The sequence below is a fragment of the Anabas testudineus genome, chromosome 8 (genome assembly GCF_900324465.2).
Source record: "Anabas testudineus chromosome 8, fAnaTes1.2, whole genome shotgun sequence".
In the NCBI taxonomy this organism is placed as follows: Eukaryota; Metazoa; Chordata; class Actinopteri; order Anabantiformes; family Anabantidae; genus Anabas; species Anabas testudineus.
The window spans coordinates 15,055,133-15,074,288 of record NC_046617.1 but is presented as its reverse complement, the minus strand read 5'-3'; the positions used below and the strand labels follow the sequence as shown (position 1 = coordinate 15,074,288).

At 39.1% G+C, this 19,156-nt stretch overlaps 1 protein-coding gene across 1 annotated transcript; it reads right to left on the bottom strand.

The window, feature by feature from the left end:
• Window positions 1-9,885: 9,885 nt before the first annotated feature.
• Window positions 9,886-18,942, bottom strand: cacng1b (calcium channel, voltage-dependent, gamma subunit 1b). The gene is made up of 4 exons (XM_026359880.1): window positions 18,702-18,942; window positions 11,921-11,995; window positions 10,591-10,728; window positions 9,886-10,118 (listed from the first exon to the last, which is right to left on the bottom strand). The coding sequence occupies exons 1-4, from the start codon at window positions 18,940-18,942 to the stop codon at window positions 9,886-9,888; spliced, it is 687 nt and encodes a 228-aa protein (XP_026215665.1).
• Between the last annotated feature and the right edge of the window lie 214 nt (window positions 18,943-19,156).

Genomic DNA, 19,156 nt, shown 5'->3' with positions numbered 1-19,156 from the left:
TTAATATGTTTTGTTTTAAAGTTTTAAGATACAGTATGTGCAGTTCAAGGACACAAAATGATCACAAAGCCACAAATGATGAGCAAAATGTGAACCCAAATGATCATAAAAACACAACATACACTCTGTGTATCTTGCTTACACGCTGTATAAGCAAGATATCTACAAAATTAACAAAAAAAGTACAACAAACTGTTAAAAAATGACCAAATCGATACAAGAAATGACTGCAAACAATGTGACAGCCTCATTAGTAGTCATTACATGTCTCTTGTGGATCCTATATCTGTGCCCAAGGGCCCATTTTCTCACAATCTGTCCCCACTTTACACATGCTATTAACTAAATGTATTATTCAGCGTGGTGCAATTTGTGTTAAAATCATTATTCTGTAAATAGAAAGGCTTTTTTTTTTTGCCCCAGTTTAAAATAACTAACCCTTTTTTGACAGCTAACATTTAAAACCACAGAAATGCCACAGCAGTGCTTGCTTGTTTGTTTGTTTGTTTGTTAGAGTTGAGAGTGAGTAAATTCACAGAAAGACCCCTCCCCCCCAAAAAACCCAAAACAAAAAAACACATTGAGAGACAAATGGATTAAATACATATAAAATGAGGAGCTGGGCACAAACACTCATGGCTGTGACGCACAAACTTCATGCAAATTAGGACAAAGTAAAAATAAAAATCATGCCGAACAAGATTGATCATAGGTGGGTGGACAACGTAGCAGGATAAAGCAAAATGATGGACTAGTGAGACAAAATTTATCCCATTCACATTTTCTTTATTGGAAATCATGCAACTCACAGCTATTGTCAACCCTGAAAAGGTCATGCTTGTTAGCCAAGAAATGTCCTTTAGCTATGGTTGCCATGGCGGTACCAAAGGAGGCTGTGGGATGGCTGATGGACACGAGGGGACCATGTCAAGCTGAATCAGTAGGAAACATTAAGAGACTGGCAGTGTCAGCTCCGGTAACACACGGCTCTCATCAGCTAAAGTCAGGGAGAAGCTACTGTGTCGTGTTTATATGACCATCTGTGTGTATGGAGAAATATCTGTCCTACTTTGTTAATTGGCACGAAAAGATGCAAATGAATGATGCTCAAACTCTGTGAGTTCAACAGGCACTCTGTTTTAGTTGTGGTCACAACGCTTAAAATGTAGACGTCCGACCACCAGAAGCTACCGAGCCATCTATTCTGATCTGGACTTTTTCTTTACTCCTCGATCTTTCACTCTACTCCTCTTTCAGTCACCATGGTGATGCCAAAGCTCATACCAAAGAGCAAGAATATAGTATATGATGAGAGAAATTAAAATTAAGATTGAGAAAACTTTGGCTGTACTTACAGTATGTGCTTTCCTCCCACGTTGCCCATGGGTGAGTCACAGGCCTGCATGATGGAGATGAGAGCTTTTACAGAGCAAGTGAGAAAAATGGTGGTTCTGCCAGCGTACACCTAGCCTAGGAGCACTTTTTGTAATTTAGCCCAAATTGGTGGTATGAAAGTAGTATGCTTGTTTTATTTTTTGGAAAATGTTGGTTGACTCATTCTTACCTATGTGACAAAAAAGTTAAAATTACACAATGACTCAACTAATAAGCGAATGTTTACTTTGAAAACAAAACCTGGACGCTGGGCTCTTAGCTATGTTTTGTTGTTTTACAGATATTTTGGGACATTTTTGCCTTCATTTGATAAATAAAGAGGGGACATGACATGCAGAAAATTTTCCATCCACTCCTGATGTTTTTACTGGGCATTGCATGACATCTCCAGCACAGAGTCATCTTCATAAACTGCAGCTTTGGCCTTTGATTCAAAGTTTCAACCGTTGCTGTGTTTGCACGACAAAGTTTTTGTCCAAATGTTCTTACAGTAGTAAATAGAGTATTATGTTGTAATTTTTTTTTCTAATATTTGTGGGTCTGTTAGCATTATCAAAGTCTGCAGACAAAAGCTGAACACAATGAGAAAGTAGCGTCCATATAACAGCGGGAAAGTAAATGACAACACGTACAACAAAATCAAACCCGGAGAAATCTAGACGAGAGGAGCAAAGATGTTTTTGTTTGCCAAAGCTTCCTAATAACCACGTATCCAGATTTCCAAAACAGTTATTTCCAGGATTACACAGTGCTGGCGTTGTCAGTGTGAGTATCATTCATTACCTCTCTTCCTGTGTCTGCTCATCTCTTACATAATAATAATAAAAAAACATAATGTTGATGCTCAAATCTATTTTTCTACAAGGGCTGGACTGAAAAACGCCTCCATGCTCATCAGTCTTAACAATTGTTTCCTGTTAGTGTGTGTGCGTGTGCGTGTGTGTTGGGCAATTATTTCCTGACCTTTTCTTCCACCTCTCCTCCCTATTGATTGCGAAAACAGACTTGGATTAATAATTCACAAAAAAAACAGTGGGAGTTTTGACTACTCTCGTTGCCCATGGCAGCAAGACCAGAGCATGTTTTGCATCTTTTTGTGGTTTGTGTGTGTGTGTGTACATTTGACTATTGTAGTGATCATTAGTGTTTGAAATGGATGTTTTACACCAACTCAAAACCTCTGAACTTTAAGGTTACTTTTTCCATTGAATCATGTAAAAGCATAATATGGGTTAGTATAATTATTGTAGCTTCGACCTGTTTGAAGTCACTGTTTACACTGCAAATCTAAACAGTAGAATTTGACCACATTTCAACTTAAATCTAAATGTACTTCCTGTAATTATGTGCTATTAAATACGTTTTATTTTAGTTTCAGTTTTTAAAAGAATTATTGTTTTTATTCTACATTAAACCATAAAAATCTTGGATGCTACTCTGAGGAACTAAATGTGCAGAATGTGTCCAATATACGATATGTAAAAACATATTCACCATGTTTCTATGTTCACAGGCTATTTTGGAACAGAACCATTTAGCCAGACAACTAGCAAAAGCTCTACCCCATTAAATTCAACAAATGGCATGTTAATTTGTCTGTTATAGATGTGCTGGTAGGAGGAGGATTTTGTAATTTAGATTTTTGTTATAATAGATATAAAGTCATAATCAATGTCAGTATATTCTGCCATGCAACACTGACAAACAGCAATCAAATCGCTTTGGATGGAAACATTATCTCACAAATATGCAGGCTTGATTGTTTTGGCTCCCTCACTTATATAAATAGGTTGGCCAAAACACTTTATATAAAAAGTATATATATGATCTTTAAATGTAGAATTAATGGCAGTTCTATGGATCAGTCAGTGTATACAGTATTTAAAGGGTTAGCTAACCCTTCTGTGGAGACAGAGCTAAGTCTTATTAAACTTGTAGTTGATCTTAAACCTGCACTCCAATCCTGAGATTTTGTCAGCATGTGATTTGGACTGTTGTTCAGACAAAACAAGTCATTTAAAAATGTCAACTTGAGCTCAATGACATTGTGATGAGATTTAGGTGTGAAAAATTAGTGTCAAATTGAGCATCATGAGATTCTCTCAGTGTACAAGGGCATGTAATCACCTTGGTTGAATTGCTGTTGATAATTACAAACTATTTGCAATTAAGACTATCACATGCAGCAAACCAAATGATGAATTTACAAAGTCAACATCCCACAGAGTGACAGATACTAAATGTCACGCCAAGTCATGTCGTCCTTGTGATTGAAATATTGACCTGAGCTAATGATTCACAGTAATGGAAGTGAAATCCTTCAGTAAATATTGTTAATTTAACTACTCAATCAGCATTAAACTGGACAGAAAAAACATGCTGCAACAAGATTGTGATGAAATAAAAATCTGCACACACACAAGCACTCTCAACCCAGTGGACATTTCATCTCCACGCCCATGCTCCACCAGCTCCTCTTCCCCCCTTCTGCTTCCAGGCTAAAGTGCAGTATGCAGCGTATAATACTGTATGTATAGTCAAAGCACTGATAGGGCACTGCACTCTTGTGCTGGTTGGATTGCCTTATTACAGGTCTATCTCCTCTCAACAGTCACTACCGATCCAAGTCATTAGACAGGAGAGTGCCTGCTTGAGAGAGCACTGAAGCAGAAAGATAGGGAGAGGCAGGGGGGAGGGATCGAAGGGGCATGAGGGAGAGAAAAAGCAGATAAAACGGAGGTGGAGATGAACCAATGGCTCACTGTCACCGCCTGGAGAGGAAGGCTTCAAGGATGGGAAAGGAAACAGAGGAAAAACAGAAGAGGAGTAAAGAGAAGATTAGAGCAAACTCAGTTGACGAAAAACAAAGACACTGGGTGATTCATGAAGGAAACACAGAGAAGAAAAGGGAGCACATAATCTGATTCCAGGCAAAAGAGAAATGATAAAAAATGAAGAACATAGCGACAAAGATCAGAAAACGAGTGTGTGATACAGTGGAGATGGGAAGTAAAGAGTGTGGTTAGTGGAGATACAAAAAAAAGTGTCGTTGGGAGGAAGGACGGAGAGTTGCACAGTGACAGAGAGAGAAAGTGAGGCAGGTATGACCGAAGGAAGAAGAAATAGCATCATACATAAGCAGAGTGGAGAGTAAGAGACAGTTGGAGTAAAACTTGAGCGTCGTCGTCTCCCTGAGGTGAAGAGAGTTGTTAAACAGCTCTCTTTCAGTCTCTTAGGACTGAGCGAAATGAAACCTTTATCACTCCAGGAACAGGACAATGTACGAATACTGTCAGAAAAATAATACCAGCACCAATGTCAGAGAAATCATTCACCTGAGTGAGAAAGAAAAATTTAGAGATATAAATCCCAAACATTATTGCAAGCAAAGCTTTTCAGCTCAGTGGTGGAACAAACCACCTACCTCTGCATGCTCAGCAGCCTCACTCCCAATATTAAAAAACAGTTTCCTTTAAAGATATAACTCTTCTGCAGCTCCCTTTGCATGAAAAAATGAACTTTTTTTATCTCCTTTATCTGGCACTTGTGTCACATGAAACTGAAACATTTCTTCTCATGGCACTTGGCTCACAGCTTTCAATGTCTTCTCCCTTTTTTTTTTTGCTTGTCTTGCACCTCACTTGAAAGTCACTGTAGATAAAAGCATCTGCCAAATGATTAAATGTGAATGCATGTATGTAAAATGTTTTTTAAAAAATCCTACAGGTATAAACTACAGTTTGTGCTATAGCTGAGAACACTAATTATCAGGGAAAGGAAATTGAGGATAAAGAGAAGAGCAGAAAAGAGGAGGGGTTTACTTTGATTATCCAAAGATAAGAACAAGCAAAGAAACACAGTCAAGAAAAAGAGAAAGCATACTCTGATGCCAGTTACAAAAAAGAGACATTTAAATGGTTTAAATCAGAGTCTGTGCCACAGCTACTCCTGTGAACTGAATCTTGCCGAGTTACATCTACTGTATGTCTCGTCATGTTGGATTAATCATAGAATCTATAGAAAGTAACTTATGCTAAGCCGTTATGTTAGAACAGCCAAAAATAACGGCCTTAACATATATTAATAGTGTCTTTGAATCTGTCCTTTATCTTTTATTTTTCTCTTGAACTGGTGGCAGAGCTTCGGAGGGTCGTGTTTCCATCTTCCAGTCTGGCTCATGTACCTTTTTTAGGGTATATTTCTGTAGCTGGCCTCACTCCCGTCCAACACCATGCCCATCATTTCAGTTTTATTTCATGTTTTGTTTTGTCTGCCTGTCCACCTGACGTGTGAGACACCTAACCCTGTGATTTTAAACCTTTTTGCCAGCTCATACGCTCTCAGAGGAACACAGTTGAATGGAAAATGCTTGTACTGTACTGCTGTGTGCAGAGAATAGTAACAGCTTTGACAGCACTCAGTCAGAGGTCAGGAAAGGGGCTGACAGTTTTACATTCATAGCAGTGACTCAAAGGACTGGATGAGTCCAGCAAACGTCAGCTTCAGTCAGTGGCATTTCTGAGACTTCACAGAACGACTTCTAATAAAATTTTCATTCACAGTAAAAAATACCAGCATTTACCAGCACTCCTTACATACACATTTATAATTAGCACCACTTTAATTAACAGGGGGCTAAAGAGACAATCTAAAACAGGACTGCTCACGTAATGTAACGCAGTCTAGTCTGTTCTTACAGATGTGAGTGGTATTTAATGTGAAAACTAAATTACACCTTTTTTTTCTATATGTTGCATTCAGAGAAATTCACAAAGTGGTAATGAAAGATTTAAAACGTTCCTTTCACTCAGTTACTGTAGCATTAAAATATTCTAACCACTTTGGATGAACCTCAAGCTTCTGACAGTGAGAAATTATATGAATGTGAAGGGTTAACACAAATCAAATCAATTACACTGAAAAAGCAATCCAACCACAATTTCCTTGACCTTTTCCACAAGCAAAACAATTACAGATCTGTGAGCATAAAGTCTTACACAGTACTAAGATGAGATTTGTTCCTAATGGACAATTATTATTTTTGCAAGTGTAATTTTTTTTCAATGCCACATTTGCCTATGCACAAGGTTTAAATCATAGTTTTCCAGGTTTATGCACATAGTCAACATTTAGTCAAAATGATGTACAAGCTTCCAAATTAATAAATGATGCAGGTTTGGATGCAGAAATGAATTCATTATCAGTCAAAGGCATTACGTGATCTGTGAGCACTGCTGTTGTTGGTGGTGGTTGTTTTTATTGGCAGAATATTAAATTCATTACTTTACTTGCATCTATTGTGTCTCAAAACAATGTGACACAGACAGCTCCAGGGAATTTCAGGGTTTCTATAGGTGAGAGAGAGTAAATGCAGTGTCTCATGGAGCATATGAGGAGCTTTGTACATCTATTACGTCCACTCACAAATAGATGACCTCACCTGCAGTGTTTTAGGTCTCTGGTGCATTTGCAGTAGGTGTTTCTTTCAATTCAAATGCATTTTTGTGGAAAGTGGTTTCTGGATGAAAGCAGCTTTGTAAATGTGTGAGCAGTGACGCAAGGATAGCTGAACACTTAATTAAGAAACTACTTCAAATGCCATTTTGATTTTCTGAATAAATGTGCACCCACTTACTCTCTATACCAGGAGGGAAACACAAAGACAAAACCAAGACAGCGACATACTTCATTCCATATGTGTGTGTAAAACAAGCAGAGAGAAACTAACAATGGAATAACAGAAATATCTGAACCAAAACAAGACAGACCCACATCAACCAACAGTGACCTTTGTAGTGGTCGAGTTTTATTTCAGTTCTTTTGAAAAAAAGACATTCATGGACACATGAGTAATCAGAAAATGTATAAATCTGAAATAAAACACAAAACAGGTGGCATTAACAAAAAATACTGAACTGTGTTTAGTTTTCATTTTAATCCAGATGAATAGGATGGCAGGATTACTGTGATCATTGTATATTATAGAAAATAGTCAAGAAAATGAAACAGCACACAGGTATTGATTCAGTTTTATAAAATATAAGCCTGTACAATGACCAAGTAACTTTTGTGACTGCAGTAGGAATAATGGAAATGTTCCTCTCACAAAGACCTCAGAGCTAAATGTAATCATTTCTACTTGTGTTCCCCTGTGAAACAGTCATTTAAAGAACTTTAATTTCACTGTACCTGCACCAGCTGAATGACTTCGGGGCCACAGTGACTCACTGAAAAATAACATGTTAGATGTAGATGACTGTTTTGCTAGCAGCGTACAACCTTTGTGTAAAATCTACATGGGCAATAAAAAATGACTGCTGTCAATTGTTGTGTTTTTATTGATTGTACTAGTATTGAAAAGGTCACCAGTGATTTGAACATGAAAATAATTAAAACGCTGCTTAAAAGAAAATCTGTTTATTTGAATGAGGTTTTTATCTGACAACAACTATAGCTGTTTATTTATCTAAATTCTACAACTCTAAGTTTTGTATTTTTGCACAGCAGATTTGCATGGCAGATATAAGAGAATATTTCAATTTTATTTAAAAAAATGCGTAAGATTTTTTTTAACATTAACTGACTATCAGTTAATTAAGCTAATGTTAGTAAAATGTATGTAAAATGCATGTTTTCTTTAGTTTTTTTTTTTTTTTTTTTTAAATATTAACTTGATGGCTGCAAAGTTAAATTATTCTGAGACTGAGGGGAAGGCCTAGTCCACACGTCCTGTATATGGATATTTGTTTTTAAAAAAACTTTTCACGCAAAAACGGCTTCAAAAAGATCTTTGTACACATGCAAATGCAAAAAAGATGCTGTCAGGGTAGGCGATACAGGCAGATGATACGGTGATAAAGCCCTAACTGTAAAGCAATGTTGTTCATTCAGAAGCCTGAAGACAATCAGTTCCAGTAACTTCAACGTCGTAGCCGACAAACTCACGCTGATCTGTCAGAGAGCTCCTGTACTTTTTGGTATAGCGCCTACAATGGCGTAGTGTATTCTGACACCTGTGTTAATCAGCATAATTAGAGAGTAACATATAAAACACTAGATTAGCAACATTAATACCAGCAATTGTTTGGGAAATAACGTTGCACACTCTTATGTGAAACAAAAGAGAAACCAGCTCACACTCATTACAAACCAAAGACTGACCTTTTTGAATGTGTGCACCTTGGAAGCATTTTTCCAAAAGGTCAGTTTTCAGTGATCTAAAATGCAGTTTTTGTGTGGATGAAAGGCTAAAATACATAGAAAATGCTTTGTTTTACGTTAATACCGTCATTGGTTTCCACTATTGATAAAAGAGAATAACATTGTTCTTTTGCTTTGTTCTTTAGCTATGATTATACAGCCACTGTCTGAGGGAAAGGATTTAGCTAACTATTATTTTCAGATAATTTTCTCTTTGTTTCTGGTGTTTTTCCATTTAAAAAATGCACATTGCAATCAGAGTACATTTGCTAACATATAAAGCATAACCCTGAGGTTCAGCAATTATGGACAATAGGCCTTTATGGATCAGAGCTGCTGTCACCAGGGGTCCAACGTTGATCTGAAATCAATGACCAATGTCAACAAGGGAGTATCATGCTAGTCCTCTGTCTCTAGACAATCAGTGGCACAGATATTGTAGAAAGCCTTAGAAGAAAAAAAACAGACTGCAGTGACAGTATTCGATTAGAACAATTCACTAATCACTCGTTTTCTGATTTAGTTTTAATCCATTCTTTGTTTTCATTAGATTTATATTTGTAGATAACAATCGAGTATAAAACCAAATCTGCAATTTTTTTTTTTTTGTCACTAGATACAGTCACATATAGTAAGATTATCTGCAGATGTTGTCAAATAATTGTCAAACACAATGGCATTCCCGGCACTGTAACAAAACTGTCACAAATCTTAAATCTGGCATTTTTGAATCAATTAATCTGACCCAGACACACAACATTTGTCTAGGTTGATCCATCCTTATCTTCCAGGCACTCACAATTTCTTTTTACCTTGTTTCAAACAGATGACCTATCACTAGTTTTTTATTAAAAGTCCCTTTTTTGTCATGAAGTAATGCATTTGGTGGTGCAACAACTGCCCAGTAGTTGTGTTCAAGTGCTAATGGAAAGATGCAACATCTGAAGACACTGCTGCTGAAAACTGTATTTGTGAGATATGTAGATGAATACAAACAAAAAGGACATATGGACCTCCGACCATGGGTCAGATGTGATACAAAAATTCAACTCTTCAATACACAGACATGGTTAAGCCAACAACTTGAGAAGACATGGATGTCATTATTACTGAAATGGTGATTTATCCCATTTTAATAGGGGAAGATTTAGAAGATGTCAAATGGGGTTTCTTAATGATTTAATGTTAGCTTGTGATATGTGTGTGTTAAAGGGCTGAAAGATGCAAACCCACGTGTATTTTTAGTTATTTTAACCAGGCTTCCAGTCATGTCTGTTGCATCACCAGTGGCTAATCTAAGGTGTCAGGCTCAGCATCCATGCAGGTCTCCCAGGGATTACGTGGCATGTGGGGCATAGAGATGAGCAGCAGGGCGACTCCACTGAGGATGAGCAGGGTGAAGGAAGCACAGGCACAGGTAAAGGACCAGGAGTAGTAGTATTCAATCCAGATGGTCTCATCACTGTCAATCATACGCTTGACAGACTGCCGCATTACCTCGACAGAAATAATGATGCAAAGGCCTGTGTATCAAAACATAAAAAAAAGGGTCGTAAAGTGTTGGAAAAAGCTTTGGTTACTTTCATCACAGTGTGTGACAATATTTGTCAAAACGGTTTAATCAAATGCTGTTACTGCTCCACGTTTACACTGCAGGATTGTCAGTTTTATTTTAACTTTGAGTCCGAAACAGTAAATCTGATTCTAGATGGGAAATCACACCCATCACAGTTAATTTAGCACTTTTAGATATTCTGAAACGTCGCCTCGGAGCGACATCAACTCTGTTAGCACTTCATGCCACGTCAAAAAAATATTGTTAGTGAAAAATCACCTATGTCATCTCTGTTAAATTAGCTGCATAAGTAATATTCAACACCCACAGAAAAGGTGTGCATGATGACGACGCTGAGGCACACACTGAGTTACAAGCTGAAGTGTGACACAAAAAAGAGAGTCCCAGACAACTCTGTGTTTTACACTGTCACATCTGACCTGCAAAGGCGAAGAACATCCCAGCAGGCCGGAGCAGGTAGTCACGCCCCTTCCCAAAAGAGAAAATGACACAGAGGGTTCCCAAGATCATGAAGAACAGGCTGAAAATGGCGATGGCCGCCGCTGAGATATTGTACTCTGGAGAAGAAGAAGAGAGGGACAGCAGAAGAATGGAGGAAGAAGAAATGGAGGGAGTCGAGACAGAAAAGTGGCAGCGATTAAAAGTTGAGAGAATGAGTAGGAACAGAAGAGTAGGTTGCAGTATGGTTTACAAAATAATCAGTTCAATATTGCACTCAGGCGAGTTATGACACAGGTAATTAGCCTATAAATTAGCCTCACTTTAAAAACAACAATCATTTATCCAAACTGGCAATAATGCTACTTGTGTGACAGATAAGATGCTGCAGGCTTATAACAGGGAGATTAGAACATCTCTCTTCTCCACCGCCCGCCCGGCACCCTTCCTTTCTGCTTCTCAGATAAAGATAATCTAGTCTTTCCTTCTCTGTAACTTTCCAGCTGTGACAGAAATGATCCTTGGAGCATCCTATTCCATATCAGCACCCCGACTGTGGAATAATACCAAGCGTAAAATAACTTTACTCTCAGTCTCTCCAGTGCTGTTTGAGGACTGTTAGTCTGTATGCATGTGTTTGAAACTGTGTAAGTTCAATTCAATTTCAATTTGATTTTATTTGTATAGCGCTTTTTACAATTGACATTGTCGCAAAGCAGCTTTAGGTTAGGATTCAGGGGTTAGGGGTTAGAAGAGAATAAATGCTTAATAAAAAGAGGGGACTGGTAAGTCCACAGCACAGACTTGCAGGTTCTGTCCATCTCCACTTTACAAAACAGCTCAATTGTGATCAAACTTCAAAAGGTCCAGAATACCATCAATGGTAGATTGGACTAAACCCGGTCAACTGTCCACAAGTCCCAGGTCTGAATTTGTGTCCTCAATGCTGAAAAACAAACGTCACCAAATCCACATCTAACAAAACCACAGGAAGACACCAACAAATAATAAATAAATTAAAATATAAATCTGTCTTCCACATTGGCCTTTTAGGGTTAGGGGTTTATGGTTAGTCATTTAGTTCTAAAGTTGTATCCGACTGTAATACAGTTTTATTAGTTTATTATATAATTTTAATCTCAATCTTTATGTATATTGTATTTATGTACTTTAATAGTCCAGTGTGTATTAACATTTCCTACAAAACATGCTTACTGTTGGATATTATTTGAGAAAGAAAACTGGACTTACATTTGTTTAAATGACAAAAACAGAATCCGTTCAAACATGCGACAGTGAGAAGGCACCCACCTTTCTGCGTCTTGACTTCGAAAACTTCAGCCTCTTCCCCAGATGTAAAATGCTTGAAGTAGGAACAGTTTTTTGCTACAGAGAAAGTCAGGGTGAAAGACAGGAGGATGAGAAAGAGGGAGAGAGAAAGAGGACAGAAACAAGGAGGTGAAACTTGAGGGGTTTTATCTGTAGCTCCCCCATAAAAGTTCTTTATTAGTCTTGCGAGCCACATCACTAGGAACCTTCCATGTCTGATAAAAGCATAACAGCATTGTTTACCCATTTATAACATCACAGTTTTGAAAATTAAACCATTGTGTGGCACCAACATTCATTGACTCATTCACATTCATAATTAAGACTTACATGTACCGGCTTAGTAAAACATTCCCATCACAGCTGATATTTTTCAATCTTGTGTTTCGATATCACAGTCTCATTAGCTGCACAATGAAAAAATTACACATAAATTAATATTCTTCTCAATAATAAAATATTGTTTTATAAAAGTCAAACTGCATTTCTCGTCTGTGTTATCTCTCATTCCGGGAGCTCACACCAGGATAGATTCATACAAAACAGCAGCTTGAGCCTCTTTTTGGTTCAAAGACAGTTTTGCACCCACTGTACTAAAAAATTAAGTACAGCATGTGTGGTAAGTGTTATGCAATCATAAAATTATAATATTGCTCTCATTTCTAAACTAGTAGAAAAAAAATCACCAAGTACAACTGTTGCAGCTCTTCTTGTTTATTTGATCAGGTCAAATCACAGACTTAATCGTATTTTGCAACTTGCATTTGGCTTAAAATAAATTATCTTGACGTTAAAAGCTTTCACTGTCCTCCATGTTTACTTCTCAGAAAACATTTCACACTCTTTGACACAGGGATGACAGATTTCTGCACTTTGCTTGCTTACACTCCAAGCATTTGACCACAGTTTTCAATACAGCCTCATATAGAAAAACAATTCCCCAGTGTAGGCATTTTCCATACACCCATCTATCGTTTTACAGTCTCTAAGGGCGGCTGGTCTGAGAGGGACGGGGACCGAGGATGTGAAGGCCAAGTGAGTGTCCCTACTTTTCTCCACTCACTATGCTTCCTTGCTGAGATTAAACCCATAAAGCAGACAGGTGCTCTCTCTGTCTACACAAAGACGGACAATGTTTGTGTGCTGTGACCATGTGTGTGTCTGCTTGTGTGTGTGTGTGTGTGTGCGCATGCATGTCTGTGCGTAGCAGGCAACAGAGGAGCTGTTTGTTACCCAGGATGAGAAAAAATCAGTAAAGAGGTAACCTAGCAACAGGCTGCTGCAGGTCCTGGCTAGTCCTATCTATTTCCTTGTGTAAAAGCATATCAAGAGGTGTATGTGCCTGCATATGTGTGCATATGTGCATGTGTGTGTAAAAAAAATACAAGGATTGATATGTGTGTGTGTGGTGTGTGTGTGTGTGTTTGGCTGGGAGAATGGGAGGGTGGGGTCATAGTGCAGCTTGGAACTGCAGATATATGATTTTCATTAGTCTTTTCTCATTAGGTGTCTTTACCTCTGAGGATAAACTGAAAGTTATTATGTGTTTGGGTGTAGCAATAAGATTTACTCCAGTCTCCATGAAGACAATTATCTGCTCATCACACAAAGACGAGACAGAAGCATGTTAGATTTACACAAAGAAAGCTTCAAAAGATGGAGACACCAGTCATCTCATGCATTAAGAAGGATAATGTAGAGAGCACTCAAAGAAAATTGATAGTGACTGATTTTTTTTTTTTTGCAACAATTAATTGAATTTTTTGATAAGCTCCTCTTCCATTTTTGATGTTGCAATGACTGCAACAAGCTTTCCAGAAGAGCATTGACATTTATGCAACAATGAGCACGGTAGATCTACAGCAAAACAATAGTTCCATTTCACACAGAGATAAAGAAAAGCAGCGTTCAACCAACAAATGTGTTTTTTGTCTATTGCAGATTTTATCACCTCTTGCTTGCTAAGCTAATTCATTCATTCTAGTCAGTGGCAATCACAGACTTGAAGGGCCACTGAGGAGCCCTAGCCTGTTTTACACCTAGCACTGTGTATGTGACAGTTACAGGTAGCTACCTGACTGTACCAACTAACGTATCCTACTGCCATATGGTGGCTAGCAGAGACCACACTTAGAGACCTTTTGGGGTTCTGCAGTGCATTATATAATAACCTCATGGAAAGTTTAAGGGGGTTTATAGTTGTCACTGCAAAGTGTGCTAAGATGAGTGACGACGGGTTGCTTTTCTCAGATTGTAGAGGGATCCTCAAACATCTGGTTGGTTTGCCTTTGAGTTATTTTATTAAAATGTAATAATTAATTTCAATAAACATCAGATGCTTTACTAAAGAAAAACAAAGTGACAGATTATGTTTCTGCGAGTATATATTATTATTCATTCTGAGAAAGGGTTTTCAGTATGCAGAACAACCTATTTATTTAAGTATTGGGCCTATAGGAACACATTGACTGTCATTTAGGCAAAGCAGCACTTGCACATCTTTGTTTTTTCTTCAATATTACTGCAGGTGTGAATCATCCGAATCTGTATGCTGGGCCAAAAAGTGTAATGTGAATACAGCATTAAAAAAAACAGCAGGGTGAAAATGAGTGTGTGGTAATACTAAATGCTGAACATCGAGTGTGGAGGAACATCTGGGTGCGTATCATTGACCTTGCAGTCTGGCTAATGCAGAGATTTAGTTCCAGGGGGAGAGTGATTAGAACAAGGTATCGCCTGTCATTTTAGTTTAACCTCTTTCCATTAAACTCTGCTGCCACTTCCTCTCTTTGATATGCAGCTTCTCCTTTGCCCTTTTCCTTCTCCCCATCCTCTCCTTCCCACCTGTCATTACACCTGTCATTTCATTTTTTCTTCCAGTTTGGTATTCTTCTGATTTTCCTCCCCTTGCATACTGTTGGTTTCTCTCCTCATGCTCCTACTTTTACACACTTTCCATTTAAACTTTTAACGATGCATATTTGGTATTCTGATATTTACAGTGTAGGTTTTTAAGAAAGAATGACGACTTCACAGACCAGACTGCGCCATAGAAGATGAACTTTTTTGTAGGTGATAGAAGGGGGGCTTTTCTTTTTCTAGCCACACAGAATGACCGACTAATTCTGGGTCAATGTGAATAGCATGGGTGGTGGTATTTAAATGACTGTTCCAGTAGGACCTCTGATAACTGGGACACAACCACACAAGAGAGTCCTTCTGGCCCTTGTGGTCTTGTACATGCATGTAGGTATACTCTATATATGTGTGTGGGGCTTCAATTTTATTATAAAAACACTAACGCGTGACTGTTGTCAACACAGTCACTTTAAACTAGAGAAATCACAATTTGCATTTAATGGAAGGAGTTATCTCTGAACATGCATTCCTTTTCTGTGTTTCAAATTTGCATGCTTTCCAATTTTGAACCTTTAACTTTTCTGAATGCCAAACCAATGTCACACCTCCCCTGTTTTGGGTTTGCACTTAAAGCAGGGACCTGGCACACTAGAAAGAAAAATGACTGAGGTCTGGAAAGTGAAAATGGAGGTTCAAGGTGACATCTGTGTTTTCCAGTGTATGAATTGGGGGCACCAGCCAGACGTTTTGTCTCTGAATGAAGCAGATGAGGAACATGTTTTCTTTGTAGAGTGGGAGCTGTGTGGGGGTGATCTCTCTCCGCTGTAGAACTGGAAACGTGAGTTTCTGGTATTACACTCCCAATGTCTTCATTGCACATTGTGTGTCTGAGCATACACATGCATGCAAAAACACTATTTATCCTGTTTATTTCCCAGATGAGCAGCATGATGCGATCCATAAAGGGTTTGTTTGGTTTTTACAGCACTCAAGCTGTCATGCGTCATTTGTGGAAAGCTAATTTCAAAAGTCATCTGGGTTCACCGATTGGCTGCCGCTGATATGCAACCCCTTCACAAAATCAGTGTAATTGTGACATGTGAAAAAGTGTTAGTGTGTGTGCCTCTTGCCGACTAACTCCCCCTCTGTTTGGGAAAATGCAAATGCGTGTTATTAAGTCCAATCACCGCTGCTTGCTTGGGTATACTGTTCATCAAGGATGTAATCTGTTATAGTGCACTCTTGAGTGCTCAACACTCGACCTACAACGCACATTACTGTAAACTGAGAGGCTGAAAAGTAACGCTGGCATAGCTATGTTAGCCAGCCAGCTAAAAGGCTCTAAACACTGTTACTTCTTAAAAAAAAACTTCATCAGAGCCCTGAGTAATCTACTGTATCAAATTATCCAACGGCACAGTAAGTTCAATATTGTAAATTGCTCCATGATGCAGATCTTGTTATGAGGTGTTAATTTAGCCGGAGAAGTGAGAACACTGGCTCCCACAACAGCACACATTGTTTAACACATGGTGAATACTATTATGAGGGTGCACAAAGTGTGCATGCCTTCAGTGCCCTGCTGGGATTCCTGATAAACCAATATCTAGAACAAGCAAACCCCTGAGGTCAGTGAATAGATGTGCTTCTCCCTTCTGCTCTCGGTTGTCAAACTACAATAACCGGGCTGATTGACCATTGGGGTGACAGTAAAGAAAGCGCCTGTCCCTGAGAGAAAACACCTTGAGACACATTTTTCCCACATGCTTCAGCACAGTCACAGAAACTGCGATGCACCACTTTGGTTGTGGGAATGTAGCCAGGGGGGGTCTCTGACAAAACAGTGGACATTTCTTGCCACACAGTTTGACAGATGGCAGCAGACTTAAGGAGAGTGGAGCCTTGTGCACTCAGCCAAATTCCCTTTGCTCCATGGAAAGACAAGCGACTGCAGCTGCCCAGTGGCCTCTCTCTACTCAGTCAGTCCTGTCCACTTCAGGTTGTGTTGAGTATCAGTGAAACAGCTGAAGAGATATCCTGACACAGGTTTACTGCTGCTGTCAGATTGTGGAGGTAGTAACTGGATCATTCATTATATTGGAGTTGTGAGTCTGTCAGCTACAATATGTCCTTCCTTCATTTCACAGATTGACTCGTCCATGAGGAAAGAAAGCGCTACTTGTACCTCTCTCCTCTCTTTCTTACTTGTCTTATGAAAACAGAGCAGAAACTCCTGTATCTATTTTACACTGAGAATGTGTTCTGGAGGCTCTTGATATCCCTACAGTTGTCACATTTATTTGACAGGCAGCTGTCACACATTTTGTCTGTCTGCTTCTCTGTCCACTGGCCCTCTTCTTCTGGCGCCACATCCCTCTTTGCACACTGTAAACAATGCTTGCTCGCATCTCTGCATCTATTCATGCACTCTCCTGCTTTCTTCCCCCAATCTCCTTCATCCCCCCTGAGTCTCCCAGGTGTACTCTAACTCATGAGCTGGAGGAAGAAGCCACACTTCATTAAGGCCTGTACTGATCCTGATTTGCTAGAGTCGGGGGCTAAGTCAGTGGTAGAATCAGAGTGAAATCTCTCTGTTAGGCTGCAAGGCACGTATACCCAGCCAGAGGCTAGCGAGACACTGTTTACCCCAGGGCTGGCTCTGTGCAAAGAGAGCTTGTAATTACAGCTACTAGGCTATTTTGTTGAAGTAGACTTTTAAAAGCAGGAACGCTTTTGACTTAGTCTTTTTTTTTTCAATCACTTACTGGATGCAATGTTGAAACCTGTTCTTTAGACAGTTTTCAGTGTGTCTGGTTTGATCAAAGGCAACTCCAGATGTGCTTTGACACTATGAGTCAGACTGAATAAGAGATGTAGAAGTTCAATAGCATCTTATGATCTTACGTTTCAGTAGAGAGAGAGAGAGGAGTGAGAAACAGCATGCTGACAAATGATGTAACACATCCTTCTTGATCTAAGAAATCACCCCCGCCCCACAGCAAAAAAAACAAAAAAAAAAAAAAAACAGGCGTGCCAGAAAATATGGGGGTTTTGCTTATGTCTTATCTTCCATCAGCCCATCAGACAGAACAGATTAATATTTTTGTCATGTTAACTGTGAAGTATTGCAGCAATGCTCTTCCATTATGCATTTGACTTCAGCTGTTTGAGTGTGCTTAATTGGCAGTCTGTTCAGAGACTTCCTCTGTGGAAGATAATGACGGTTCAGCGAGAAGCTGGCCATAGAACTGTTACCCATTCACGTGTGTGTTTATGCACACACAAATGCACATTCCAACATATGTGCTGCCATGTGTTTTTGTGTGTGAGAGGGGAGAAAATAGAGGAACAAACAGACACACAGATGGAGACTGAGAAAGAGAATGGCAGACCGAAAATGCTGACATCCCAACCTTTAATGCCTTTGTTTATTCCTGTCAAGACTGTGTTTAAAATAATTATGGATTAATGATCAATTGTGCTCATTTTGAGTTTTTGAGTTTATATCAATCAACAGGATTTAAGGACTTGATGTCTCAGGATTTATTGCGCTTGCATTTCCTGTTTGTGGTTCATATATAATAAAAAACTATGAACATGTTGTTGTTGGATTTAGCAAGACATCAAAATCAAGGCTTAATTGCAACTGTGACACAAAGAAGCTGATAAATGAGAGCAGGACTTATTATGACTAACAAAATGTTTTTTGTTAAATTTAGCAAAGGAAAAGCGCCTCAACATGATTATAGCCAGAGGAGCTGTCGGTGAAAATCATAACAAACACAAATGTTTAGCCCATAAACCTTATTAAACTTATCTCTAAGTCAGAATAGTGTAACCCGAATCTTAACACTAAGCACAAAATCTTGTAAAAGGTTTCACTTAACAAGAAAAGGCTCCATACCTCCAGGTAAGCTGATGGGGCCGCAGCCTTTGCCCTGGGGGTCCTCCTCCACAATGAAGATGCTCTTTTTGCAGAGCCTCCAGAGGCCAAAATGGGCCGCCTCGCAGGTGGCGTTTAGTTTCTCCACCCGTGGGCTGAGCACGGCCCAGTGGTCGGTCACCACAGCTGCCAGCATCGACGACATCCCCACCACAATCACCACAGACGTGATCTTGACCTTGGTCGCCTGTTCCTCAAACATGTTGTTGCTCAATGAGTCTGTGCAAAGTTGTGGAAGTGTGTGCACGCTCGTGTCTGACACGACTAAATGAAACGTAAGAGCGTCTGCTGCTGTGTATAGGTAGAGTGCATGTGATCGTAAAGCCTGCGTAAGACGTTGTTTTGGTTGTCTTCAGATCTTTGACGTTGGATGTTGATTCCAGAGGTTCCCTCGTCCTGTCTACAGCTTCATTACA